This window comes from Chiroxiphia lanceolata, chromosome 5 (assembly GCF_009829145.1).
Source record: "Chiroxiphia lanceolata isolate bChiLan1 chromosome 5, bChiLan1.pri, whole genome shotgun sequence".
NCBI lineage: Eukaryota > Metazoa > Chordata > Aves > Passeriformes > Pipridae > Chiroxiphia > Chiroxiphia lanceolata.
Window position 1 is genome coordinate 60441981 of NC_045641.1, and position 23367 is coordinate 60465347.

The following is a 23367-nucleotide window of genomic DNA, read 5'->3' on the forward strand; positions in this document are numbered from 1 at the left end:
TCAGTCGGTCAGTCATGGCATTTGATGTCCTGCCACTGGCCAGTATGTCCTTGGTAGGGCTTGCTGGAGTAGGAACACGACCCTTCTCCTCACATTTTGGACAGAGCTTTAATTAAAAATAAAAGCTGTTTTCAGATGACTTCTGCCACTTTGAGAGCTTTCAGACAGAACCCTACAGCCTCCAAACCTATGACCCCAAGTCTCCACAACAGTTTGCCTGAACTACCTGAATTCTGCCTCACTAGTGTCACAAGAGGTGCCATCTGCTTGTGTCTCACCGTCATGACTCTGACTTGTGCTGACAGAACAGGCATAATGGAGGTGGTAACACAGAAGCTAGAAAACAGATTACAGCAATAAGAAGGGCTAAGAGCAAATTCTCCTTCACAGGGCTGCATGCACAGTAAGAATCTGTGGTTTCTGCTATAAAGGTTAGAAGCAAGAAAAAAAAGAAGTCTCTGGCAGCCTAGGTGGGGGATGGAAATGCCCTACCTGCTTCTAAGGAGAGCTCTGGAATTGAGAGCCCCAGGTCTGGACTGGAAACTGGAGAGACTCCACTCTTGCTTAGAATCAGGCAAGCTACAGGATTTCTCCTCTTCCTGTCTCCATGGATATCCCCTCAGTATCCATGCTGTGGTTGGCACAGCATGAAGGTATGGTCCCATGGGACACATTCTGCGCTGCAGAGCATGCAATCCCATTGACTTCAAGGGCAGGTAAGCAGGAAGAGAGTTTGTGCCCATCTTTGATTTCAGTTAACCGTGTTGACTCATCCCTCTAGTTTAATAATTTCAAGTCAATTCCTTGCACTATCCCTTCTATCTGTGACCACGTGCACCCATGTGTGATCCTGGCTTCTGATCAGACTTCTTTTGTACATGCTTATGATGGGGTAACAGCTAGCTGCAGCTCTGCTTATCTTTTTCTTCTCCTTCTTCTTCTTTTTTTCCCTAGAAATTGCGTTGCCCTTTTCCCCCTTAATTCTGTTCCTCTATTAATGTCAGGTCATTTCAAATAGCACTGCCTTCATGCCAGTTCAAGTTAGGTATCTCTGTCGCTCAACCTGTGATTACTGGTTTCAAAGTCCTGAGCCTACTGCATAGGCTCAGGGGGGTAGGGAGGCAGAGATCAAGTTTAAGGAGATCAGTAGGTTTTTCTGAAAAACAGCTTTATTCTTCATATAGAAAATATAATGTTCTCAACTCTTCTGGACACTGAACCAAGTCTGTAGCATAACTCATTTACCTGCAAGTAAAATGAAACCTTTATTTTATTAAAAATACTTCCAAAAGGGCATCAGTCAGTATTCTAAAGAATATATTCATATATAACCTAAATTTTTAAGTGGCTTCCCTCAATATGGATTATGTTCATGGTTTCTAACAGAAATCTCATTAATTCTAGCGGAATTTCTACATGTTACATATAGCATAATTTTTTTTGTTGAACAAAAAGATACATTTTAAATTTGGGAGAGTATCTGCCTGGTACTTTTATCTTCTCTTTACAAAACACGTAGTCAGTTACATTCTAAGATAGCACACAAATACCATGAAGTGTAGAGCTGTGACTGCTGCAGATGTGTGCACACACACCCCTTCTGTAGCTCCCGTGTATGTGCACCATATCAATCTCAAGTTACTTCCCTTAATGATGAACACAGGAACAGTGATGATTTTTCAGTCATATTTAGCAGAGCTGAACGTTAAGGTGAAGCACTCACCTAGTTTATACTTCGAATGTTACAAAAACACATTTAAAAGATCACCTCAAATCACCTCTCCAATCAAGCCTTTCACCCTTTCATCATGACGCAGAAGTTTAATTTCCACTGATGGGGGAGTGACCTGGAGACTGTTGTATGGTTACTTCGCCTCCCTCCTCCCCCCTTAATGGCAGCGGTTCCCCTCACCGCCAGAATAAAGCGGGTCTATAAATAACTTCAAAAGGAATTGTCTCTCTCCTCACGCACTGCAGACAGCTGTTTACACAGATCCCGAGTCCTTATACAGTGGGTTTGCCCAGCTCTCATCCTACGGGCTGTTTCATTTCCTCTTCCTAAAAAAAAGCCTTGGGCGATGCGATGGAGGTAGGACCTGAGGGACCCTCCACTGCCGCAAACGCCTGTTCCCAGAAGTTGTGGCTGCCGGCGGCAGGGGATGGAGCGCGGCTCTGGCCCCGGGGAAATTTCCCAGGGCAAGGGGTTTGCGATCCCGTGTAATCCGTCCTTAAGCTCCATGGTCCCGGCTGATCCTCGGCCCCGGGAAACCCCTCCTCCCCATCCCACGAACCCCGCGCCGCTCCGGGGCCCGCACATCACCACATCTTTGCCCGCGCACCTGCAGGGGGCTGGCCCGGGGCCCCGGGGAGGGACGCGCGTGGGGCGCCCCGCACCTGCCCGCACCCCCGAGACAAAAGCCCGGGCTGGCTCACCTCCTTCAGCTGCTCCAGCTCCTGCTTGAGGCCGTCATACTCCGCCTCCAGCTCATCGTACTGCTGCTTGAGGGTGAGCTTCTCCTCCAGCACCACCAGCCCGTACTCCGCCGCCTGGATCTTCTCGTGGGTCGTCTCGGAGAGCTCCCGGGTCAGGCGCTCGATCTCGCTCTTGTAGTGGTCCGCGCCCTGCAGCACCTCCTCCGCAGCCATAGCCCCGCCGGCACTGCCGCGCCGCCGGCGAGGCAGCCAGGGGGCGGCCGCGGCCGAGGGGCGGCACCGGCGGCCTGGGGACGGCGGTGGGGACCGGGATGAGGATGGGGATGACGCCGGGGGTCGGAGCCGCCTGCGGCAGCCGCCGCCGAGCTGCGGGGGCGGTCCGCCCCGCCGCAGCCGCGGCCCCCTCCTCCCCCCGCCGGCCGCCCGGGGCGCGGCGAGGCCGCGCTCGCCTCCCCCGGCCCTGCGGCGGCCCCGGCGGCGGGGGCGCCTGGGCTGGCGGGCGGGCGAGCGGGCGGGCGAGCCCCCGCTGCCCGGGGCGGCGCGCTGGAGGCCGGGGCGGCGAGCGGGGCGGCCGGGAGCGCGCCTTCTCCCGGCGGCTCCCGGCGAGATGCTGCTGCTGGCGCCCGCCTCTTCCCGCGGCGCCGGCACCGCCGCCTCCCTTCCACACGGTCCCTCCCCTGCGCTCTTTAAGATGACAGCGTCCTCAGGTCTGGCATTCCCGCCGGGAAAGAAGAGGGGAAGCGGCGCTGAAGCGCGGCGGCACCGGCAGAGGCTCCAGGAGCGGTGGGTGCCGCGGGAGCCCGGCGCGGATCCCGCCGGGATGGCGGGGATGCGCCTGCGGGGCTGCTCCTGCCCGGTGCCCCCTCCCCGCCCCTCCGCGGTGTCAGCGCCTCTCGGATTTTCTCAGCGTGTTGCAGCCGTGGCCACAACATCAGCGGCGGTGCGGGTAGAAATAGAAAGGGAGATGCAGCCCAGCAAACTGCGGGAGCGGGAGGATGGCCTCAAGTATTCCCCTTGCTATTGCGGGAAACTGGGAAAGAAGAGCTACCTGCTCCTTTCCCTTTCCCCGGTGAATGAAGGCACATGGGAATGGTCAAGGGAACCTGGATGCGAAATAGCAGCGGGGTCGGGGCTTTGGGCTAAGGCCACTCTTCCATCACCATTAGCACCAGGTCTGTGCCACTGATGAGACAGCGGGACAAAACTGATTCAGCTCAGACGCGGTCACACCATTGTTTCTCTGTCAAATTAACCGGAGGACCTGATGCATAGATTATGTCAGTTTTATGCCGGCTTTTTGCTGGCTGCAGAAAGACAGATGCTACTTGTCCAGCATAAAATTAGAGTGGTGCAGACAGACAGTAACTGATCTCATACAAAGCCTGCCAGTAAAAAGTTAACACACCAGATTAGGGGCATTTTACATATTTGAACTGGAAGAGTGATTTCATCCAGGATCAATGTCATAACGTACCATACCATAGCTGGGTTTGGGTTTTTTTTGGTACTAGGATTCTTAAACTCAAATTTACTGTTTCTTCAAACTATGGCCTGCAAACCGATCTGAATTGATATTGATCAAGTTTTGCTCTAATTAGTAGCAGGACCTGTTTTTCACGTTTTACAGACTTTTTTTTTTTTTTTTAATATTAGTTCTTTAAAGGTTGGCATTTGAGTCAGAATTTCCAGGAAAGGAAGGTGGGTTTTTAACACAGAAGTTACGTCTAGAAGATAGATATCACTGCCCAGCAATGCAGTGCTGTGTTGGAAATCAAAGACATAGATTCCCTTTCTTGCTGACCTGAAAATGCAGTTTTAAACAGGCCACATACCCTTTATACTGTAGCTTCCCCATGTCTAAGAAATAGGTAGAAATGTTTAGACTTCTCAGCACAGTTCTTTGAGATCTGCAAATGGAAGCACTAACACTAGTTATATAATATATTCATACAGTATATGGCATATATCTATTTTATAAATATATGTGCATGCGTACATAACTAATACATTGCAATCCATCCTATATAAACACTTCTCATTGCCTAGAGAACATACATGGAAGGAGCAAGCAAAGTAATAAATATTCTGTCAATTTTTACCTTGAAAACAGCTTCCAAAAATGCACATTTTTAATAAATTCTACTGTAGAACCAAGCGTGAATATTAATAGGAAAGAAATGTGAATATTAATAGGTAAGGAGAGTGAGTGGCTCTCATCGATGACTAAATGTCAAAACAAAGAGGAAAACACCACTATTCCAATTGTAATTCCCATCATACAGCTAACCTCAACATCCTTTTCCTAAAAGAGGATGAAAGATCCCACAACTCAGAAGGAAAAAGCCCACCCAAAATCCAAAGCAGAAGCAAAATATTGTCTCAAGAGCTTTTGCAAATTCTGTTCTAGCTGTCTGCCTCAGCTTTGCACCTATGCTGCTGTACGAGCAGATGTTTTGTGAGCATTCTTTTAGGAATGGATCATAAAATAAAAAGCTTAAGACCAGTGTTAAAAATGAGTGGTTGGGTCAAGGACAGTGTGGAAACTGCCTGAAGCAACTGGATGCCTATAGCTAATCAAGCCTTGGTGTAACTCCACTTAACATCATTTATTTGACAATCTCTCACAACCCAAGGGCAGCCTCACCACCTGTCTGAACATCTGCACCCCAGTGAGGAAACCTGGCATCTTAAAATGTGTCAGTTTTTCTGCAATACCTCAAAAGAAAGTTCAGAGTGAAGACTGAGTATTGTGCACTGTGCAGCAAAGCACAGTGACTGAGAGGTCCTGAAGCTACTCTACATTGAACACATGCCCATGCCCATGAATAGCTACCATTAATACCTGTTTATTGGCATCTTGCCTCCTAAATATAAACAATATCAAACCTGGTGATGTTTTACAAGTGTGCTGTTTCAAATGTCTTCTTTTAAAAGTCCCCAATTGTTGGGGGACTTCTGTTGTCAGTTATGAGTTTCTCTGATTAAACCTGGGCTGGTCAGCACAGACGCGGATACATACATTCAGACACATATATTTCATTCAGTGAATCCCACCTTTTCACTTCTCTACCTTTTCTTAGGACTTAAAACTAGCACCTACATTCTACTGTTGAGATCCTCCATCTGTATTTTTAATGGACTACTAAGGTCACTGATGGATCTGAAAAACATTCAAGCTCCTTTTGCTTGGTTCGCCTCATTCCTGACTCTGTGGAGATGAGAACAGATGGACAGTTTTATAATATAAATAACATCTAAGCTATAGGAAAAGACATCATTAAAGAAGGAGGTGCTGCAGCATGACCCAAAGGTGGTCATTCCCTAGTGAGGATGTCATAACTGAAGCAGTGGGACCTCCTTTGGTGGAGAACTCTCACTTTCTGGAGTGCTTTCTATATTAAAGTATGGATTCAAGTGACTGTACAGTGGTGCCAGCAAAGTGCTGGTCTCAGTCACAGTTCTGGTACCTTTGGAATCCCACTTACCAGCACAGATTGCCCTAAAATAATGAGAAATTTTAAATAATTTCACTATCCAGGTATGATCACCTCACACTGGTTTAAGTCTTGCTACAATGTTCTCACATTTTTTGCCTCCCCCAGCTCAAAAAGCTTGTCCTGGTCTCATTAAAGGCTTGCATATCACCCTGCATTATTATTTCTCCTTCGTTTTGCCCTGTGTACCCCTTTCACATGAATATTTCAAACCATTCCAAAGTAATTTAGTCTATGTGCCATTCCTCATATCTTCACAGAACAAGCTTCTTTCTGGTTGCATCCATTTCATGAGCAGAAATTGTCATTTGAATTCCTGGCATGTGATACCGGTGAACTCCTAAACTAAGGATTTTAGGTTCCAGTACCAAAAATGCTGTTCTTTACACATTTTACACATTTTTTCAAGACAATCAGATATTCAAGGATAGAGAAAATTATACAGTTCAAATCTTGCTCAAGAGCATGTAGTATTTAAATTTCAGATCATTTAAGAAACATTTAATGACCTATATGAAATGAACTACTGGTTCTACACCTTAGTGGAAATGCAGCTATAAAAGCCACCCTGTACTGTATTGCAGATGGCTGAATCCCTGCACCTACAGCATACACAGAAATCACTGTGAGTCCATTTGTATGGAGCATCTCAGAGGACCAGAGCCCAAATCTAACTCCCTGCTAGTTAGTGGTGTTGGGCAGGCTCACCAAAGTGGCCAAAGGGGGGAAAAAAAAGGTATGAGGACCAATCTGTCATTGTTAATAAAAATGGGATTGATTTTCTGGAAGTGAAAAGAAGGGGAAAGCACTGAGGGAAGGCAGTGTGGTAACCGTGCTGGGTCTGGTTTGGGAATAAACAAGTGGCTGTTATACTGCTACAGCTTCATCTTTCTTGAACACTGAATATAAGCACCACATTTGTAATGAATGACCAGCCTGGAGATAAAAGGGAGACACTGGGAAGAAAATGAAATTTAAAAAAGATATTTCAAGATCCTAGTGCAATAGAAATGGTAATAGGTTTTAAGAAAATTAGTTTAGAGAGAATGTTAAGAGAAACTAAACACGGGAGCTAATAAAAAATAATGCATATAATGAAAAGTAATGACATTATACTGATTAACACGAGTGTCAGTATTCAGAAGAAAGGCTTTCAAACAAAGATGAGTCCTCTGTGAGCTGCCTTTAAAGGATCTGCAAAGGTAAATAAATTCTTATTTTTTAAAGCCTATGGTCAGGTAGACTTAAACGTGGTGTACAGGGTACTGCATTTCCACCAGAATAATCTTCAGTTCCAAAAACCTGAAGGTTGAAAATCACTTATGTGGAACATATGGAATCTGAAAGGAAGGAGGGGATAAAATGGAACACTTCACCAAGGAAATCACAGATAAGGGCTGTACAGAAACGGTTGGCAGAATGTTTTGTGTGTAATGAGCAGGAGTTAGGGAACCAAAAATGAGTTTTATAAGAAAACTACAAAAAAAAAAAAGTATAAGGACATTTAGAAAATACAGTCAGCAATAACTGAGCAGCAAACTGATACCTACAATATTAAAAAAAATACAGGCTATAATAAAGAATGTGAATTATTATTCTGTCAGCTTGCTTTTGGTAAGAGTTGCACAGGGGTCTTGGTTCAGCTCCACAGATCTAAGGTGACTCTCTTAATTGACAGCATTGCCCCCAGGCTCAAAACCCAGGACAGAGCTCTTCCACTCCACACAGCGACTTACAGTACAAACAAAAAATGGTTGAAAGAAGCACAGAAAGTATTATTATGCTTATTTAAACTGCCAGGTACTTTTCTGTGACGCAAGGAAGACCTGTCCACTTAAAATACTTTTTCCAAACAACTTCTCAGCAATTGAGCCTAGATAAATCAGTGTCACAGTGAAAACTATTCCTTACAGGACAGATTTAAAACTGGGAGGAGAGGAAAGAACACAGTTTATGTCAGATGTACAGAAGAAGCATCCATTTTTTGGAAAACCACTACAACCTGGGCTCAGCCGAACTGCAAAATATCCAGATGTCTAGGGCAGCAAATTGTTACGAGAGATGAGGGCAAAATAACTATATCCTGAAACACCTTTTTACTTTTGCCAGGACCTCGGAAAGCCAGGCACCCACTGCTGCACCCACTGAGAGGCAGGTGATGTGGAGAAGGAAGGCAGCTTGTGTTTGGGAGACTGGATCCTTTCAGCGGTCACAAGTTCAACTCCACTTCCCCACTCTGAGTTTCTGAGTTTCAGCACCATGACAGAGTCTCCACTGCTCTCTGGCTGTACTTGGCACCTTCCCTCTTCTTTTTATGATGCAGCACCACCATCTTTGCCTGCCGCTCACTCCTGAGAATTCCCAAGCCTCTCTGCCTCTGCATTAGAGACATGGAGGGCTAGAAGACATCTTAGAAGGTCATTGAAGCTAATCCCACGTGTAGGTGGGATCAAATGCATCTAGACCATTCATAGTTAGGGTTATCTAATATACTTTTAAACCCCTCAGTGACAGATACACAACAATATACCTACAAAACCTTTTCCAGTATTTCACCCTGATCACAAATGGAAGCTTTCCTAATGTATAATTTAAACTTTTTCACTACATATCAATTTGATTAATTCCTATCCTTTGGTAAAAACTGTGCCCTTTTCATCACTTTCTTCGATATTTGAAGGCTGTTGAGTTTTCTCTTTTCTTCGCTGAGCAAATTTCCAACTTTTGCTCAGACCCTTAAGTCTGTCCTTTTAAATCATCTTTTCTAATCCCATCCAGGGTTCTGAATGGCCTTCTCTGAACTATCTTATTTCTTGCTCTTCTAGGCTGACCATAGTCCCTCCAAGTGAAGGCTTCCTTATTACTGAATAACTTGCATCAAACATCTCCCCTATTGCCAGTATGCCATTCATAGTACCCCATTCCATGTTTTAAGAAATCACAACACATTGTTAATTAGTATGTAGTTTGCAGTCTACCATAGCTTTGGGATCTTTTTTTTTCCCCTATTGCTTTTCCAGGCACTTACATCTTTGCATTTTTTTTCTGCTGAGGTTCATCTTGTTCATTTTGAATCCCTTATTCAGTATGTCAACATAATTTTGAATATCCTCCTTCTAAAGGCCCTCAATTGTTTCTTGTACAGAGGTATCAACAACTTCATACAAATGCATGATCAACTGGCTTTTGTCTAAAAACTTTTCATTCTGGAGAGCAGGATCAGAACAGGAAGTTTCTCTGCTGCACACAAGTAAGCTTGCCACATTTAACTCCAATCCAAACCAAACCCTAAAACCATTATAAATTTTTTGCCATCGCTACAGCTGAGGGGTTTTTAAGCAGAAATACTCCAAAACCTGCAAATACCTGGACTACTCCTCAGGATCTACCTGCTGGCCACAGTCCCCAGCAATCCCTGATTTCTAGTGGCCACCTCTGTCCCACTGCAGTTTCTCACAGCCCTGATCAGCCCCATCAAGCTGTCAGTAATGATCCCCCCAGACACCTGTAGAGATGACCAGGAAAGTTTGCTCTCTGCAACACCACCTGGTCCCTTCACAGAGCAGAGGGGTTTTGCTCCAGAGCAGTGTCCCAAGCATCCCACTGCTGCTTATACCCCCAGCCAGCTGCTGTCCTTAAAGCTGAAAGGGACAGGACAACACCCTCTTTTCTTGGCAATTCTACTCTGGCACTTTTTAAATCCTTTTTTTTTTTTCCTTTCCCCAGACTCTCAAAAATCAATTGCTCAGTCATCTTTAGTGTGTTTCTGGGAAGTGAAATGAGGTTATACATTATTCCTCCAGTCTTCTTCTTCCTTTTATTATGTCAAGCCCCCGCCAACATCTTTGGAGCTAGTGGATGTGCAGAGCTGCTCAGTTCCCAAGCTTCCTCCTACCAGCACAGCATGGGCAAAAGTAGCTGGCAAAACTAGAATAATAGGTAGATCCCATTTTTGAAATGTGAGCTGACTATGAAATAAGAACCAGACTGCAGCTTATGGTCCCATTTTGACTGATTTTTCTTCTCAGAAGCGATTAGTGTGGGAGAGGAATGAATCTCTATTTAACAATGTTTCTTGTCTTGAAATTGAAAGCCTAGAATCTGCAGTGTGCCTATTAAATATAGCTTCAAAAAGCACTTATTTCTGCTAAAGTTAGCATTTGCATTACATTCCTTATTGTGCATCAATGGCTAAAAACATTTACAGACAGGGATAGCTGAGAGAGAAACTGAAATTTTTATGTGGAACCTAATTGTAATGATGTGTGGATTATATTAATAAAATTTTATTCAGATACTAAAAATGGCATGTGATTTAGTGTTTTTTTCAATATTAGCCAATATTTCAGCGCTCAGAAATAGGTTGGTTGTTGCCTTCTCTGAAATGCAGCTTCTAAACAGACATTGCAATGAATGCAAACACATAACACAAAGAAAATTACATTACACTTTTATTAAGTGAGGGTGGCATTTGGGAAAGGTGCCAGGTTTATGACACTATCCTTTAAACTTGTGTTTTATTAGTTTTTTTTATCAAAATACCTAATACAGAATGGGTGGTGTGTATTCAAAACACTAAAACAATGCCTTACAAAGAAGGCATCTGGATCAAAGCTACAATTATTTTCCACAACTAGGAAAGGAGTCAAAGCACAATTAGGAGATTAAGATCTTGAACTAGAGATTGACTTCAGTGGGAATTTTCCCACTCACTTTTGGTACATCTTGGCTGAAAATAGTGGTCTATCATAAAGCAGGGTACTGCAAACCTAGCCACTTAAAAAACTCTCTAGAACTTTTTTCAATAATTGCTTCTTCTTATTATAATCACATTATTCAATGTAGAGACAAGGATTGGAATAGCTGAAACAAGTACTGCATAAACTTATTTAATGTGAATTCTGTGTTGTGAAATCTAACTCTTTAAAAAAGCTGAAACCCATAAAAATTCCTAGGGATATTTTCTTTGTAGTTTGTTTTGCTGCAATATTTTGGGCTATTTTCATTTGACCTTATGCTTTCTGAGCCAGGTCAAAAGTGGCTTATATTCTGGTTCCAGCTTTTCCTTACAATCAGGAGCTTTATTTTTAAAAAAGTCAAAAAAACCCCCAGTAGATTATTTAATGAACTTTTGAGGTCCAGGAGAGGTGGACTGTAACTAAACCTGCAAATTAGAAAAACACAATGAGCATGGAGTAGTTGCCAACCCTGACCTTACAGACCCAAAAGCATGACTGAATTCCCAGAGGTCTCCTGGAGGGAAACATGGTAAGGTTTTTGGGTGAAGCATTTTTCTTTCAAAAGTCTTGTCAATGAGGATAAGCAATCATGTTGTATTTTAACAATAGCTATCTGAATGTATCTAGCTGGGAAACAATAATACAGTGTAAGATTAGAGTAAACCAATCCTATAGTGCCAGAGCCTTTCCTGATACATAGAGAGACATTCCCCTCCTGATACATGGAGGGGGATAAAGTTAATTGGGAGTTTCTGTAAGGTTGTCTTGCTAGGCTTTTTTCATTCCTTCTCAGATGATTAGGAGTTTCTGAAAGCGCAGCAGATGGAGCTCAGCATGGGGAGTATGTGAAGTGGGGGTACAGCCACCTCTGGGTGCTGAATGTTACCATTGCTCACAGCAGTTCCTGGCATAACCAGAGCAAAAGGCAAGGGGATGCTGCTGTTTGCCTACCCTTGTTTGCTCAACTGGGCATCAAAGGATCAAGGGAGAATAGGAGAAACAGCCAAATTCTTGCCAGCATCGCACAAAATTGGGAAGAGAAATAACAGATGGTAGTTCCTTTGATGCAAGGAACCCATCTGCTACTGCTCCCCCCATGAGCTCCTGGAGATACTATGTAGAAAAGCTTCAGAAACAGTGTGAATGGCAAATGTGAATGTGGGTTGCCTGGGAGAAGATGGAAGAGAGAGTTTGTAGAAGGGGACATGACAAGAAGGGGAGGTGCACTTCTGCTCAGCTCTTGGTAAGTCCCAAAATAGGCTTGTGAAAAGCCGAAACAACTCAGCTATACAGAGCAACACGCAAAGCAACTGCTCCCTGATGTCCCCAACGAATACGTGTGAGTGATGATACATTGAAAAAACCTAGTTGCAAGCACAGTCCACACAAAGAACACACTATACCTGTGGCACCACACTGCACAGTCCTGCAGAACATCCCGCTTCTGCTACCGACATCTCTCTGATCACACCCCTCATTCTTACCTGCTTTGATGAGCAAAGAGGTAATATATCTTGATATTATATAACACTGATGCCTGATGACTACCATTTATTATTCCTTTTAGAATTAATAAGTTCATGAATCTTTCTGGTTTTCAGGCTGTCTGAAAACTCAGGCAGCTGTTACTGTCACATTTATCTATAGGATATGAATGGAACAATGTCTGCAAAGACAGAGATATCAACTTATCTGAAAGAAAGATGGTACTCTGGAGCATTCAGTACAACCATGGGAAAATGAATGTGGGCACCTGATTGTCTTCCTGCTTCTGACTTCCAGCTGCTCTGATGTCAGCTGCAGATCACACAAAGCTGTTGTTGACAGGCAACTGAATAAATAGGAAACACCCTTCAATAACAAAATTCACCACCATGGAGAAGAAAATACAAGTGCCCAGCTAAAAGGAGAAAACCAAATACTAACACTTCTCTCCTCCTCACTTTTTTTTAAGAGCATTCCCTCTCTTTAATATTGTCAGAAAATGGCACCTGCTACCTTTTAAGAGATATGGCAATTTACTGATAATGAATGCAGAGGGGAAGGTTGATTTGCAAACTTGTCACAGATTCTCTCTGCAAGGGATCTATCAGAGTAGAAACGTCTCTTGAAAATGAATTAGCAGGATGAGGGACTTGTTTTGACCATAGGAATGATCAGGGGAGTCAAGTCTCTTGGCTGACCTCTGTGGCCATTAGCTGGCATCTTTTGACTCCAATCCATGGAAAGCTGGAACAGACATACACACACACACATATGCTTCAAGGTTATCCAAAGAAAAGGGCAAGTAGAATATCTTTTTATATTGTCTCTAAAACAAGTAGTTGAGATTTGGTGTCAAGTAAAATCAAAACAAGGCCTAAACACCCTCAGACACACATTTATTTATACGCTTGTTTATAAATAACATTACAGGATCATGATGACTTTGCCTTGATCAGGGGTTGAGCTACTGAGCATAATGAGCTATGGTTGACAGGATAATACAAATGGCTAAGTGAGATGAGCCTTGGGATGGGCCATGAATCAACAAGCCTGGAGAACAGTATCTGAAACTGCTGGGAAGGTGGTATTGCTGTAAACAGATTCAGATGGTGGCCAAATCCATCTATCAGCCCCTGGGCACAAAAGAGTAATAGAGACTGGGGGGAGGCATTGCTCTGAATATGTCCAACATATCATGGAAGCAGATTGCTGAAGGTGGAATCATCACATGTTGACACTGAGCTGCTGCCCAGAGCCTGCCATGGGGACAGGTTGGGCAGAGTGAGTGTCACATTCCCCTGGGCTTGACTGCACCAACTCACCGTGCATGGTTAAAGTCTCAGTTAGTTCTGTGGGTGTGAGCACATATATGTACAGCTTTTTCCTGTACAGCCTGTCCCTTGCCTGGTGAACTAAGCAGGGGTTGTCAGGATCACATGGTCTGGTGTTTCTCTTCTACCTGTGACAGATGGGAACTAGAAAAATAGGGAAATAAGAGAAAGAAGGATGGAATAATGACTCTGACAATATGACTATAAGACAATAATAAATCAGAAAATGTATGGAAAGTGTGTGACACTTCACTGACCAGCTGAAAAAGGACTTGTTGGCGGATCAGAGGCAGAACCAGGGGTGATAGGGATTTGTCCACGCAGCACAACCCTCAGGGATGGCAGTCTGCCATCTGATCCTTGTCAGTAATGTCTGCGGATATGATCGGAGAGTGAAGCGGGTCCTCCCTTCCTGGCCCTTCAAGAAACACGGCCAATGGTACATTGCTGCTCATGGGAAGTAGATGTCAGGAAAGGAGCTGTTTGAGACGACAAGCCAGCTGCCTGCTCCAGCTCACGGCTCTCTCTTCAGTCTGGGTCAGTGTGTGCTCCAGATTCTACTGTCTTGATAGAGAAGTCTGAACAAAAATATCAGGAGAAAACTTACTTGGGTGGACTAAGCACTTAAAAATGAAGTAAAAGACTTATTATAGCCAGCCTGATAGATGAAACCATGTGGAAAATGAGATTATATATGGGAAAGCTGTTGGCAGCCTAAGGGGAAAAGAAACCTCACTATTAAGCAAAGTTTCTTTTAAACTATTGCTATTAATCAGCTGTGATTGTAGTGATTGGATGCAATCAGTATAGGTAGAGGTTACATTAGCTGTTCTGAAGTTCCTGGTTTTCCTTTTAACCAGTACACTGCTTAAAGAGAAAAGCAAAAAGTATTAAAAGTGACCAAAATTTCCTGGTGGATCACTTCCCTGACCCTGTTTGGTGCACAGCATCACAAGGTGCCAGGCTGGCTCAGGATGCTGGGAGGACGGGGATGCTGGGATGCTGGTACTCTGGGATCAGGCACTACCCGAGGCACAGCTCCCCAGACACCCTCCCACCTAAACTGACAGGCTGTCCCAATTTAGGATTAGTTTAAGCATGGCTAAGCTGCTTCCTCTGACTGCAGTTAACCTATACACAACTAAATACTTAAATCTTTGGAGCGTGAGGTACTGACTGTCAGTGTGAGTTTTAAGAAAACCTTTTAAGATAAGGGTCTCTGCCATCTTTTGTTTAATTTTCTCCACATCACACAGATCTGATGTTTTCACTGGATGGCTCTGTATTAATGGTGTGTATTCCTCGAGTTAGGAATGAGATCTGAAATAAATCAGTACTTCTCTAGACAATACTTCATGCTGAAGGTTGCAGACCTGCCAACATACATGAAAGATCACATTTACCTGCTCCACAGACCATGGGACGCCTTGTTGTCTTTAACACTGACACAGCTCCACGCTGACCAAGGACAGCAGAACTGGGCATCGCCCAGGGTGAGTGTTTGGTCTTTCAAATGACAATGGTAGGTTTCTGTGGTAAATTCCAGGTGTGTTTCTGCAATTCCCACTGCATCACTTGCAGACATTCCTGAACAACAGGGAGCAGCTGGCAGGGACAGCTCATGCCTACTGCAAGAATAATTTCCCATAGGCATCAATGCTTTACATTTCTGCTCTCTGTTCTACTTCACAGGTTTACGTGTCAGTAGTTCCCAAGAAACTTCATTTGGTTCCCTGGGAGACAAAAAAATCTTCTTGTTTGGTCTTTGAGCAGCTTTGTTTGTTTTTTTTTTTAATCCCCCTATGCAAGACTCTGTTCTGCATATTCCTCTTCTTTTTGTCCTCTCCCCTCCATTCCCCTTTATACTCCCTGCTTTCCTCAGGCTTCTCTTGCCACCCTACCACTGACATTACTAAGTCGTCCAACAAAAGCTACATTTCTTTGAATGATTTAGTTTCATATTTATACTGCATAAAAGACAAGAAACCTTTGTCCTGCAAAGCCATTAATAAAGTAAAAATTCACAGCATTTCTATACATAAACTCTAATCTAAGCAATACTGTCATCGCTGCTGGGTTCAGCTGCTATGTACTGACAGGACACAGATAAAATATACATGTGATGTATCTCCCTCCTTAAAAACACATATAAAAGAGCTATATACCAATGAGACCAATTATTTTTCACTCAGTGTAATGAAATGTGCCAAAGCCAGCAAGGCTTCATTGTGAACGTATCGATCTCACGTCTAAGGCTGTTCTAGTTGCAGCATCAGAGGAGTTGTCAGATAGAGCTTTCATATGTCTCCCCCCACCCCCAGCATTATTCTGCCATTCCTTGCAGCTGTCTTTCTAGTCTATTCTTGAAAATTTTGCTCATGGAGACTCTATAGTGAGGGAACCTGCCTGTAGGTTCTGCCTTCAGTTTATAACTGAAGGAAACAATTTGCCTGATAATTTGGAAGGCAAAGCAAGTTGAGAAAAAAAGAATTCTTGGTTTTGTTATTGTTTCTTTTACTCTAGGCTGCTTAACAACTGGAAGCAACCACAAGGGAAAAACAAAAACCTTTTTCTGTGAGGTGTGGCATATAAACCAGTATCACTTTGGGGTTTGGAATTTTTTTTCCAGAAGGGCTAGTGCTTCAGAGATACAGAATTGAACTTGCTAGCCAGGAGCTACAGAAAGATCTGCCAGTACTGCACTGACAACAAAGCAGTAAGTGAAAAGCAGCACAGATGAATGCAAAGCAGTGCACATGGTGAAGAGTGACCTTAATTCTATGTTCCCAATACAAGTTCTCCTGTCAGCTTTTATCACCAAGTATTTTCCTACACCATTACATATAGTTCTTTGGAAGATGAAGCTTCATACTCCATGACCATCAGAAAGACCAGGAAGGGAATACAAACTATCATTTGGTACTCCATAAAGCTATGGTGTAGCCAGTCTTGTGTGAGGCTCTGGTCACTGCACAAATGAGATTCTGCAAGTAGAAAGGATACAGATAAGGAGGGTCAGATTGGTCAGAAACAGGAAACAATTTCTGCTGTAGAAGAAAGTCAAAAGATTTGGTTTCCTCAGTTTGGAAAAGAGATTAACTGAGGACATGATAGAGGCCTAGAAAAACATAAATCATGTGGAGCAGGTGGCGAGGGAATGATTAGTCATTATTTTTCATGAGACAAGAACTACAGGGCAAGAAATGAAATCATCAGGCAGCAGGTCAAAGACAAATGAAAAAAAAAGCGCTTGCACATGTAGTGCCTAATTGCATTGCAGGACATAACATCCTGTTTTGTTTGGATGCCCAAAGTATAACAAATTCTGAAAGCTACTAGATGGGTTTATAGAAGAAAGGTCTGTCAAGGACAGTTAGACAACGTGATGTAGATACATTCTGCAGATGAGAAAGTTTCTAAACCAAAAATTGCTGGAAACTGGAGAAGCATCTTGGAAAAATTATGAATCCAAGATTGCCCTAGGTTAATAGCTTTTTCTTTGCTGCTAGTGGCTATAGTAGAAAGAGAATATATAGGATGGGGTATATGGACCCTTGCTGTGATATAGTACAGTGGTTTATCTGTATTTCATCAGAACAACTATTTACAAATGCTATATTGTCAGAAATGGGAAATCATATTAGAGTAATTGATGCTGATTGTCTCCGTGAGACACCAAATATGTAAAAACAACACTACTTTTCCCTTATAGAAAATCTACATATCTTGAATCATAAAGAAAATTTAAAGTTGGAGGAATGGAAGCGTGATAACAATAGAAATTTGTACAAATGAGGGGGGAAAAAAGAAAAACACAATGAACTAGACCTTCTGTAAGGTTGAAATCTGCACTCCAGTGAAATCATAGGTTTTTCCATTGTTTGCAGCAAAACTAGGGTTTCATGTGGAGGATTAAACTTTGTGCACAGTCAATAGGGCAAAATGATGACAATCTCATATCTGTAACTTTTCTCCCTTATCAGGGGAAGGAGGAGAAATTAGATATTTTTTTTTTCAAAAGCTGACTGAACTCAAAATTTGGTAGATAAATCATATAAACTAAGGAAATGCACAGAAATTATAAGGTGAATAAAGACTGGAACACCCATGTACACCCAGTAATTTCCTTCACATTGTTTGTAAAGGTGATGCCAAGGAATTCAAGACAGACTTAAACCAAAGTAGTCCTTTATGCATCAGAATTTAATTTACCTTCCAAAGGTAAATTTACAACGGCAAAAATACATTAGGAATTCAATCAACAGGAGATCTGATTTCCATTATGATAAGGAATTATAATTACTAGGGCCACCTTGACAGATATGTACTGTAAGAAATCAGTATTACTAGAAGATAAATCTGTTTATTCAGCTAAAATAATGAACTGGTTTACCTCAGTGCCTCTATAAGAGATTTTGAGAAAACATTCTTCAAATAACACATGCCTAAGAAAGATAATATTAATCTCAATTCACAGGACAACTAAGATCAATTATTGCAATCTAAAAGCTACTTCAGATTATTCAAGTACATACTAGAGAGTCTATACATCCCCACTGAGCCTTTTAACTTTAGAAAGTTATTCTTTAAAGACAGTGATTATTTGTAATTTTTGCTATTACACATATTACTGAAACTTAAATCACATTACCATATAAGAAGATGCAAGTAGTGTCTTGATACAATGCAATGCCCAATTAATTTGTCTTGATACAATGAAAAGTTTTGCTTCCATTTAATTTCTGTATTTCTTTAAATCCTTTCAGAACCAAAAACTTAGGAGTAGGTGGTAGATATTTTATTTGGGTTTCTTTCAGTGTATTTCAACTGAAATGTTTCAGCATATTTCCTTGGGGGGGGGGGGTCATTTACACATTTTTAGAAGGAATCCTTATAAAATCCATTTGCTTCTTTTCCTGGGATTTTCCTTCTCCCAAAGACTTGTATCCCTGGTGTCAGTGACTGTGGAAAAGGGTGCATGTATATTTGAAAGATATGTCGGAAAAGGAAGAAGTTCTCCTCAAATAATATTCTTCAGCTGCACTTTTCTATACTTCTGTGATTTGCATTTTTTTCAGACCTCATTCGTGTCAGAAAGGCAGCAGGAATAGTTTTTATTTTCCAATAGAAATTTCCATGTGGGTCAGCCTTTTTGATCTTAGAATATTCTGCAGTACTGGAGAACAAACCCAGACAAATTATCATTAACACATGGAAGCTGGAGATAGGTAAATGGAAGTTTTTGGCCCCATTTTCCCTCTTATTCAGCCCAAACTACTTTATTTTTAGATTACACTACTTTGTACCCCTTCCATAAATACTCCATCTTTTCACTTTGATTGCAAGTTCATAATTAATTTATATTAACACATTTAAATCCAGAACAGGCACTCGTATAATGATTTGCAGATCTGAATAGTTCTTTGCCATCTCCTGTCTCTTTCTCCATTTATCATCTACTCCCATGGTTTCTTACCAGAATTAATAAACTTTAATTCAACTGTTAAAGCCCTGGATAAGCTTCATCTGCAAAAGCTACAATGCTGAGCCCAAACTTTAATTTTCCTGTATCTTGTGCAAATGGGGTTGGCTGTTGATCAGCACTGTGTCCTTCAAATCCAGGCCTCTCAGTTCCTATGCCAAATAAATGCTCTATAGCCAACAATTTGATGTTGTTCATTTACCCAACCTAGAAAGCAAGTACTGGCTCATTCGTATCTTACCTGCAGCTTGTGCACAGCCCAAGAGTACCCCAGGCTGTGTCTGGTATTCTTGTTCATGGGCAACATGACAGAGCAAGTTACTCACAGAGCCTTAAGAGGAACATCTAAAGACAAGCTTTACTCTAAAGACTGATCTAGAAATTATACAAAGTTAAGGCTTGATAACAGCAAGACCTGCAAGCAATTCCTTTTCGTAAGCTTTTTTCACGCCTCCAGTACTCACCTGCCAGGCAGGCAGCTTCTGTTTTGTTCTACCCAGTTCCAGGCCAGATCTCCACCTTCTTACTCTGTCCAAATATGGATCATCAAAGAATTCCTTTTTAAAAATTTCCTGCCTTCTGGTACCAGATGGCTTTCCTCGAGGACTTGCAGGCCTTGCCAGATAATGCAAGGCTTGTTACAAGCTGCTCAGACAGGAGCCAAAGTTATTTGATTACTTTAACTAGGTCTTTGTTTATTTGCTCTTCAGAAAATATTAAAGCAACCCAAAGACCTAAGGTTCCAGTTAAAAGTAATTCATTATGACTCTTTTTGCTTTTGCTGCTGTACATTTTTCAACAAGCACCATCAAATTGACAATTAATGTATTTCTGGTTATTTTTGGCCCATTAGAGCAGCATAGTTACTACCTGCTTGTTTCCAAATCCAGCTGCATCACTTTGTTGTACCAAGCTTACTTTGATTTTTCCAGTTCACATGAGGAAGTAGCTTTTGATAACTGGGTCAACAGGAGGACAAAGTTTAATTACGGTTCAGAGTAGTCTCTATTATGTATGTGTTTCCTTCTTTCTGATGAAACTCAAATAAGATCAAAGACCACAGGTCATATTTTGTGACAACAGACAGATCCACTGTTGTACTAAACAGTGGATCACAAGGTCTTTTGGGCATTGAACAGTTTGCTCATTTACCGATATAAAACCAACAGAATCAAAATTTTCCACTAAGAAAATTTTCTGTTTACAATTAGAATAACTAAATATTATCCTCACTGAAGCCAATGCAGAATATACTTCAGTTGAAGTAGAGTTCAAGATTCTTCCAAGTTACCCAGAATGTTTCATTTTGAAGCACTTCTCCAATAAACTGCAAGCGCTGACTGCAGTGCTTTGTATGATACAAATTAGAGTGGCAATCTCAATTCTTTCTTAATGGCCTGTTTACCTTGACATAATTCAGTGCATTCTTTATTTAAACAATGTGGATGGTTCATTGTGGGAGTCACAGGACTTTCACAGTGCTATGGAAAATGTGTCTGACCAGAAAATTGTGCATTATAGTGAGCATCAGATTATTCAAAAGCAACATCCAAGATGCAATGCACAATATTGGAAATGTGACAATCACTCTAAAGCATTTTTAAATCAAGAACTATTTTTCAGATAATATGACTTGGTCCTGAACTTATTCATATGATTATTATACAGTGCAGCAGCATTTATTTGTTATAGAACCAAGTTCTGTTGTCAGTCACAACAAAGTGGGGCTGCACCACCTTATCTAAAACCAGAATTTTGTCTGTGTTACTGTAGTTTCATAAGAAGTTAGAGCAATACATGTTTCCCTTGCAGGAATGTCAGGCTGCTTTATTTTGATGCAAATTTTTAGCACTTCTAGAACAAAATCTTGAAGGGAAAACATTTCATATTTGTATTCTAATTTAGGTCAAAACTAATGCTGCATTATCAGGTTTTCTTGATCTCTTTTTCACCCAGCTCTAGAAATTACCTCAGAGTCTCAAAGCCTGACATGTGTCAAACGAGGGGGTTGCCAATATCTCCACCTGCACATTCACCTCAGAGCTTCCACTGATGAGTAAAGTACTTTTCCTGAGACCCTTGGTAGCCACCAGTCTCCCTTGCATTAAAGCATTTTTATGGAACTCCTCCTCTGTCTTATAATGCTGCTTTTCTTACTCAATTTGCGTTATTATTCTTTCTCCTGTGGCTTACAAATGAAGTAATTTTCATAAATAGCAATCTAGTGGTTTTTATTTTGGCACCAAGGGAGTGAAGTACACAGTTTTACTAAACAAATCTCAATAAACTTCTAAATGGAAAAAAAAAAAAATCAATAAAAAGTGACTAAAAATTGCACAAAGATCTGATGTAGATTTAATATGAATAATTTTTCTCCGAGAAAGAAGATGCAAAGTGAGATATTTCTATAAAGATAGGGATTTTTTGATACTTATTTAACTCTTTTTCCTGCTGGCAAATTAAACATTATTTTGGCAGCATTGTGAGGTCAAGTATTTGCAAGTTTATACTGCACCACAGTGCAAGGCTTTCCCTTCAAAGTGCAAGTACCCAAATTAAGCACGTGCACATTCAGGAAGTATTTACTGTGCTAATTCTTAATCCATAAGTACCAAGAAATTTTATAATGTGGCATTTTCTTTTGCTAAAGGGTCAGATTCTGTTCCTGCCTACAGACCACTGAGGTGTGCGTGAAACCAAGCCTTGGCCCAGCTGAGCTGCTGTGACTGATGGGCTGAAAAACAAAAGCAGAAAAATTTGATTATCAGGGTGATGAGGTGATTGCCTGATCCAGGGGCAGGTGAGCTTTTACCCTTGACACTAGGAACAGGCTGCCCAAGGAAGTGGCTGGGTCACCATCCCTGGAGGTATTTAAAGGATGTGCAGATATGGCACTGAGATGTGTCAGCTTCACCACGGGCTTGGCAGTGCTGGGTTAATGGTTGGAGTTCATGATCTTAAAAGCCTTTTCCAAACACAAATGATTCTACAGTTCTGTGACTGCAGATCTCCCATGTACAAACCACCCCCAGCCCCATGTCCAGCACAGTTTTAAATGTCCCCCTCCTGGCGTCCCTGGTGTTTGCTTCAGCACGGTAAGACCAGGCTAGCTAAGAGGAGACCAATGTTTTTCCTTAAGTATCTATCATAACCTCATCCTCTCCAAAGATGTCTTTCATCATTTCAACTGAAATATCCTGTAAAATGTCTTTTTCAGTTCAAGAAGGGTATGGAGGTGCTGGAGCAGGTCCAGAGAAGAGTAACAAGGCTCGTGGAGGGACTTGAACACAAGTCCTATGAGGAGTGGCTGAGGGAGCTGGGGCTGTTCAGCCTGGAGAAGAGGAGGCTCAGGGGAGACCTCATCACTCTCTACAACTCCCTGAAAGGAGGTTGTAGCCAGGTGGGTTGGTCTCTTCTCCCAGGCAGCTATCAGCAAGACAAGAGGACACGGTCTTAAGCTCTGCCGGGGGAGGTTTAGGTTGGATATTAGGAAGAAATTCTTTACAGAGGGAGTAATCAGACATTGGAATGGGCTGTCCAGGAAAGTGGTGGATTCTCCGTCCCTGGAGGTTTTTAAGATGAGAGTGGATGTGGCACTTAGTGCCATGGTCTAGTAACCACAGCAGTAGTGGATCCAGGGTTGGACTTGATGATCTCAGAGGTCTTTTCCAACCCAGCTGATTCTATGATTTATGATTCTATGACAAGATGGGCACGGCGACTCACATCCTTGTTCACAGCACTAGCAATGGCTTTCCTGGGGCCTGACACCTTCCCTGTACACTCCACTGAAAAAATGAATTTGCAGACATCTCACTTGAAAATTAGGAAGAGGGAGCCTGCCACGTGATGAACGAGTCAGAGAAGCTTCCACAGTCCCAGGCTGTTCACAGCCCCTTCCACTCCAGAGGATTGTTTTTGGCTTTGTCGGGCTGGCGTCAGAAGCTCCCCGCCCTTCTGGGTTTAAGGGTTGCAGAAGTAGACCCCAAACGTTTGACAATTTAAAAAAACAACAAGGTTACTTTGTTTTCCATGCCAATTTTTCATTGCCTCGGTTGCTCTGCTGGCAGGCAATTTCATGAAGATACGGTCTGATAAACTGACTTTGAACACTGAATCAATTGTGTGACTTAAAGTAAGAGCCCAAACTCAGCCAGCAAGTCATAAAGCAAAAAATTCATTAGAAAGGGAGCCACAGTAAGCCACTGTAATAAAGGGCATCCTAATAATTTTATGTTCAAAGCAGCTTTTAATGATAAATAATACTGTTTGAGAAGTAAAGAGACTGAAATAATTGTTTATGAAATTGCAATATATGGTTAATTTAGAAGAAAAGGAAGATTCACAGACATGATTTTAAATCCTTTTCCACAGAGCTGCCTGATCCAAAGGCCATGAAAGAC

The 23367-nt window shown here is 42.2% G+C and overlaps 1 protein-coding gene across 5 annotated transcripts in view; it reads right to left on the minus strand.

Annotated features, from left to right (window-relative positions):
• Positions 1–2696, minus strand: part of BICD1 (BICD cargo adaptor 1) — a 173216-nt gene extending 170520 nt beyond the window's left edge. For 4 of the 5 annotated variants that reach the window (XM_032688273.1, XM_032688271.1, XM_032688272.1 and 1 more), the window contains exon 1: positions 2434–2646. In XM_032688273.1, coding sequence (XP_032544164.1) covers positions 2434–2646 — 213 coding nt within the window. Of the gene's footprint in view, positions 1–2433 lie in introns of all 5 variants that reach the window. The other variant, XM_032688275.1, reaches the window with a different exon arrangement.
• Between the last annotated feature and the right edge of the window lie 20671 nt (positions 2697–23367).